The 6,342-nt window shown below is 44.0% G+C and overlaps 1 protein-coding gene across 1 annotated transcript in view; it reads left to right on the forward strand.

Annotated features, from left to right (window-relative positions):
- Positions 1-6,031, forward strand: part of mtnr1aa (melatonin receptor 1A a) — a 28,149-nt gene extending 22,118 nt beyond the window's left edge. The window contains exon 2 of the mRNA XM_079731053.1: positions 4,397-6,031. Within this exon, the coding sequence (XP_079587179.1) occupies positions 4,397-5,268 (872 nt within the window). The 3' untranslated portion in view covers positions 5,269-6,031. The remainder of the gene's footprint in view (positions 1-4,396) is intronic.
- The last annotated feature ends 311 nt before the right edge of the window (positions 6,032-6,342 follow it).

Below are 6,342 nucleotides of genomic sequence, written 5' to 3' on the forward strand. Positions count from 1 at the left end.
AAGGCGTACATCCTCCATTTTGGAAGAGTTCGCCAGCAGCTATATAATGTTTATTAAAAGCTAAACAAATCTCCTTTTGATAATTTAGAGTTCGATCATTTATTTTAATCTGAGTTGGAGCTGTGCTAGAATTAGGTGAGTGCTGCATGCAGCGCTCAACTATTGTTCTTCATAAGTTTCTTTCTTTCTTTCTTTCTTTCTTTAATATTCTCTACAAACTTTGGGACCTATCTCCTTCCTCAATTATTCACCTAGAGACTCCATTCAAATTTTAAAATATTCAGAATAACTTGGAATCGCGCACTTCTTTACAGATTTTTTAAAGGAGACATATTATACCACCAGGTGTGAGTGTGATTAGCCTCACAAGCCGTTTCAAAAATCTGCCCCATATGACATCACTAGTAGACTGATCTATCCAGCACAGATCTAGGTGGACATGCCCACTATTGATGTTATATGGGGCAGCTTTTCGAAATGGCTTGTAAGGCTAATCACACCCACACCTGGTGGTATAATATGTCGCCTTTAAATATTTTATACTTTTTAAGATATTCTACTTTTAAAATATTATCTTTTTTTTAACATGGGAGTCAATTGGAGGACGGCGGAGTCGTCCTCTGGTACTTCAACTGTTTAAGTCGTAACTAAATCAATTTTCAACCGTTTATCTTCGTTCAAACCATTTAACAAATCTACACACTTGTATCTTCAATGATGTCTAAACTGAATTTCGATATCATTTAAACTTTCTTCAGAATCACAGTTTTAGTTTCAAACCGTCATATTCTACAGTTGGTCCCATTGAAGCCGTCTAGCCATTCTGACACTTCAATTACTTAAGACATTGTAACGGAATTTCGATATCATTTAAACTTTATTCAGAATCACAGTTTTAGTTTCATACCGGCTTCGTTTTCAGTTGGTCTCATTGATTTACGTTGACGCTGGAGCGTGATGACTTTCAGCAGTGTTGTCAGATTGGGCGGTTTTTCCCACCAGATTGGGCTACTTTTGGTGGACGTTCAGGCAGTGTGGCCAGATTGGGCGATTTTTCCCACTCTATTGAGCTACTTTTAATCATGCACCGGCTCGCTATTCTCTTAAAGACACACACACACACACACACACACACACACACACACACACACACACACACACACACACACACACACACACACACACACACACACACACACACACAGCAGTGCAGGGCAATACATTTGACCTTTCAGATTCTTCAGCTCAATTCATTTTACATTTCTGCATTTTTAGTAATGCTTTGCGCTTTTCCTTCAGCTGTCACTTTGTTTCCAACCATTTAAATTCTTAAATGGTGTGCATGTTTACATCGTTTACTCTATTTAGACTTGTCACTTGATTTAAGCCATTTTACGTTTCTTTATGTCTTAATCTATATGGCTTTATTAAAAAATATTTTCAACCTCACTTTGTACTACAGCACTCCCCGCATTTTCTGCAGAAAAAGCTTTTTTTGTTGTTTTTATTGTTGTTCACAGCCTTCCAGAATAGTGCAGGGTTTGAATAGCAGTTGGAGATTAAATCAAGATAATACTCAGATTTAGCTTTCCTAACCATGGTTGTGCACCTATTTCTGATTTGTCTAAAAACGATCCAATTAGAATCTTCTCCAGAGCGTCTAGCTAGAGACCAGGCTTTATTTATCTCAGTAAATAAGTCGGACAGTTCATTTGTGAACCACAAGTTTGAACTATTTTTTACCCTTTGCTTTTTGTGGGGTGCATGATTGTTCAAAATTGAGGTGAAAGTATTGGTGAAAAAATCCAAGGCCAATTCAACATCAGATATTTCAGTTGTGAGTTGGATGTCACTATGAAGGAGTTCATTTAAAAAGGCTTGCTGATTAAAACCTTTAAAATTAAGCTTAATAAATATTTTAGGATGAGATCTTTTCAAATGAATACTTCTGATACAGGCCACTGGGCAGTGATCACTAACCCCAAGGTGAAAGACACCAGCAGAAACTATTTTATTGACTTGATTAGATAAGATTAAATCAATTAAAATTGATTTTGCTGGGATTTTTAGATTGGGTCTTGTGGGCTCAGTTATAAATTGTGTGAAATTTAGGTTGCTACAGATTTCTTTGAAAGATTCAGAGGCACCAGAGAGCCAGTCAATGTTAAAATCACCCATCTTCAAGGTGCATGCGATATATATCGGAAGTAAGCAAGCTCTAAATTGCTAAAATAATCCACGTCTATCTTTCTATCTAGTCTCACGAGTTTGGATTATGAGCAGACACTTGCTGGAGGCAGGCTGACATAAAAAGATCAACACTGGTTCATTTGATGACCTTCGATGGAAGACGATAATATGCACGATAAACACTAAACAGTAAATAAACACTCTGCATTGCCGTTGGGCTATCCAACATGGAAAGTCGATATAGTCAAGAGGTATCATGGGACGTGGGGCCAATAAGTATAAACTTTATTTCAGATGCATGAACCATTCATTTGCAAATGGAGTGTGGTTAAACTGATGAGGTCGAGGATTTTTTTTATTTGTTTTTCACAGTATAACCAAAACAATATAAATTAAACGAGGGAGTGAGCCACACACAGACACGTACACACAAACCCACACACAAATACACACACTGGGAGAGACACAAAAACAAAAACCCACACACTGGATGAGAGAGACACACACACCAAGAGAGAACAACACAGAGATACATGCACAGATACACACATACACACACAGAGATACAGGCATGGAAAGAGAACCACACAGATAAACAGAGACACACGCGCACACACACACACAGACAGACAGACAGAGATACACACACACACACACAACACACACACACACACACACAAAGACAGACAGAGAGAGAGAGAAACAGACACACACATACCAACACTGACAGACACAGAGAGAAAGAAACACACACATACACACACACACAGACACAGAGAGCGAAAGAAGCACACACATGCAGAGAGAACCACACACACACACAGACACACACAGACACAGAGAGAGTGACACACACACACATACACAGACAAACACACATACAGACACACAGAAATGTTCCCTGAAGATCAGTGCTGTGATGTTAGCTTTCCAGGAAGCAATAGGGCTGGGCGCCTGTAGGCCTCCCCAGCCGACCTTACCAAGGTCAGAGTTCTTACCACCAAGAGACTTGAGTTTAAAATCTTGTAACAGCCGTGCTATAGAAAGCCAACGCCAAGGGACTGTAATCTTTAAGGATCCCCAGAAGATGCACACTCACATCACATGCTCACGTGCACACAACACACACACAATGACTCAGATCACAGAAGGACACACATCACACAGATAAGGAGACACACACACACACACAAGGATACACACAAACACTGACATGCACACACAATGACACACATCACATACACAGATAAGGAAACATGAACACACTTACACGCACACACACACACTGACACACATCAAATACACTCAAAAGGACATATTCAAACACTGACGCATGCATATACAGATACACACACACACAATGAGCCTTTTAAGAGCAGTTTTCTTGTGATCATGAGAGCAGCCAGTACCGTATAGAGGGCACCTGTATGATGGATCCCAGAGGACGTGATCTAATGTTTAGCGTCGAGAGATTGCTTGGTGAAAGAATGTTTGCTGTATGAGATGAAGGGCAGGGAGGGGGATTAGGAGGCACCAGCCAGAGCTAAAGAGCCCTCTAAAGACCCTGTCAGCTACACCCAAGGCACCGCCTACCGGTCGACATGTTATAAATACAGGCTCCGGGAGCCTGAAACGCTTGAAGAGACTGTTGATATGATATGACAGTGGTACTTAAAGTTTGAACAATGGGAGTCTTTCTTGACCTTAATCAGGGCTGGTCTTTAGCCGCTCAGTCTTTATACTGTTTTTACTCAAGCACAATGGAAGCACTTGTTCATGTGACATCTGTGATGTTTCTGCGTGACTGGTTCATCTGCGCTGCTCTGCTCCCCGTAATTCCCCCCCCCATAATGAAAGCACGCCGCATGACACCCAATGGACGCTTTAGTTGGAGCACTTTCACTGTGTGGCTCGAGCAATCAAGCGGCACTAATACAGCGAGCTGCTAAATATCAGCTGGTGGCGGTGTTGGTATTATCCAATTATTGGATCAGACTTGCTAGTAATAGATAAAACTCCAATATGCTTAATTGATCTAATTTGCAACTTTTTCTGTCAATTTTATGAGTGACCCGATTGGCATTTCCATTGTTTCCGCCTAACGATGCAAACCTTCCCTTTTTCTCGTGTGTGTGTGTGTGTGTGTGTGTGTGTGTCTGTGTGTGTGTGTGTGTGTGTGTGTGTGTGTGTGTGTGTGCGTGTCAAGGCAACATCTTCGTGGTGAGCCTGGCGGTGGCGGACCTGGTGGTGGCCATCTACCCCTACCCGCTGGTGCTCTCCTCCATCTTCCACAATGGCTGGAACCTGGGCTACGTGCACTGCCAGATCAGCGGCTTCCTCATGGGCCTCAGCGTCATCGGCTCCATCTTCAACATCACCGGCATCGCCGTCAACCGCTACTGCTACATCTGCCACAGCCTCAAGTACGACAAGGTGTACAGCGACAAGAACTCGCTGTGCTATGTGCTGCTGATCTGGGCGCTGACCGTAGTGGCCATCGTGCCCAACCTGTTCGTGGGCTCGCTGCAGTACGACCCGCGCGTCTACTCGTGCACCTTCGAGCAGTCGGCCAGCTCGGCGTACACCATCGCCGTGGTCTTCTTCCACTTCATCCTGCCCATCATGATCGTGACGTACTGCTACCTGCGCATCTGGATCCTGGTCATCCAGGTGCGGCGGCGGGTGAAGCCCGACAACCGGCCCAAGCTGACGCCGCACGACGTACGCAACTTTGTCACCATGTTCGTGGTGTTTGTGCTGTTCGCCGTGTGCTGGGCGCCGCTCAACCTCATCGGGCTGGCCGTGGCCATCAACCCGGACGGCGTGGTGCCCCTCATCCCCGAGTGGCTCTTTGTGGCCAGCTACTTCATGGCCTACTTCAACAGCTGCCTTAACGCCATCGTGTACGGCGTGCTCAACCAGAACTTCCGGCGCGAGTACAAGCGGATCGTGGTGTCCGTGTGCACGGCGCGCATCTTCTTCTCAGACAGCTCCAACGACGCGGCGGCCGAGAGGCTGAAGAGCAAGCCGTCGCCGCTCATCACCAACAACAACCAGGTGAAGGTGGACTCGGTCTGAGCCGCCCATCACCAACAACAGCCAGGTGAAGGTGGACTCGGTCTGAGCCGCCCATCACCAACAACAGCCAGGTGAAGGTGGACTCGGTCTGAGCCGCCCATCACCAACAACAGCCAGGTGAAGGTGGACTCGGTCTGAGCCGCCCATCACCAACAACAGCCAGGTGAAGGTGGACTCGGTCTGAGCCGCCCATCACCAACAACAGCCAGGTGAAGGTGGACTCGGTCTGAGCCGCCCATCACCAACAACAGCCAGGTGAAGGTGGACTCGGTCTGAGCCGCCCATCACCAACAACAGCCAGGTGAAGGTGGACTCGGTCTGAGGCCATGGACGTCCTGGGTACTGTGGTTGTGTTGGGAAGAACCATTTCAATGGTTAATGAGCTGACTCTAAACAGAGGCCACAAGCCCCAACGGAACAGCTCCATGCGAGCGAGATCTCGCTAGCGGTGGAAGTCATCGAACAAGGGGTGTGTGTCTTTTACCATACACTTTGAGCTTTTCTTTTTTTGCACTGCCTGCAGTGAAATAAATATACAAAGATGCCATTTAGGTTTTTCATATTCACTCAAATTGTGTAAACATGTCAACATATCATGTTATCTCTATTTATTTTGTATAAATTGTTCTGTAGGTATATCTATCTATATATCTATATACTATATAGATATAAATGCATAACGATATCGATCTATATCTATATATAAATATATTACATATCAGGTTTGTTTTACAAAACAACCTTGCTCGTGGTTACTGTCAGCTGTGGGGGTTTGTAATGAATCAATAAAAAAAAAATCAATTATACAGAAGCACGACAACAGTGGTGGTCGTGATGGAGACTGAGTTGTAAGGACTTTGTATAACGGTGAGACAATGTAACACTTAAAAGGAACCAACACTGTGGTGCTGTTTTGTGATGAAATAAAGTAACTGTCCCTTATGTTAGGTGGAATAAATAAATGTCAGAAGAAACAAATTAATTTATGTTTCACTCTCTCTTTTCTATCTGTACGTTTTGCCCGGATATGAGGATTTCCTCATATGCAATATAAAATGCTGAAAATAAACACGC

The sequence above is a fragment of the Pollachius pollachius genome, assembly GCF_949987615.1.
Source record: "Pollachius pollachius genome assembly, chromosome: 2".
Classification (NCBI taxonomy): Eukaryota; Metazoa; Chordata; class Actinopteri; order Gadiformes; family Gadidae; genus Pollachius; species Pollachius pollachius.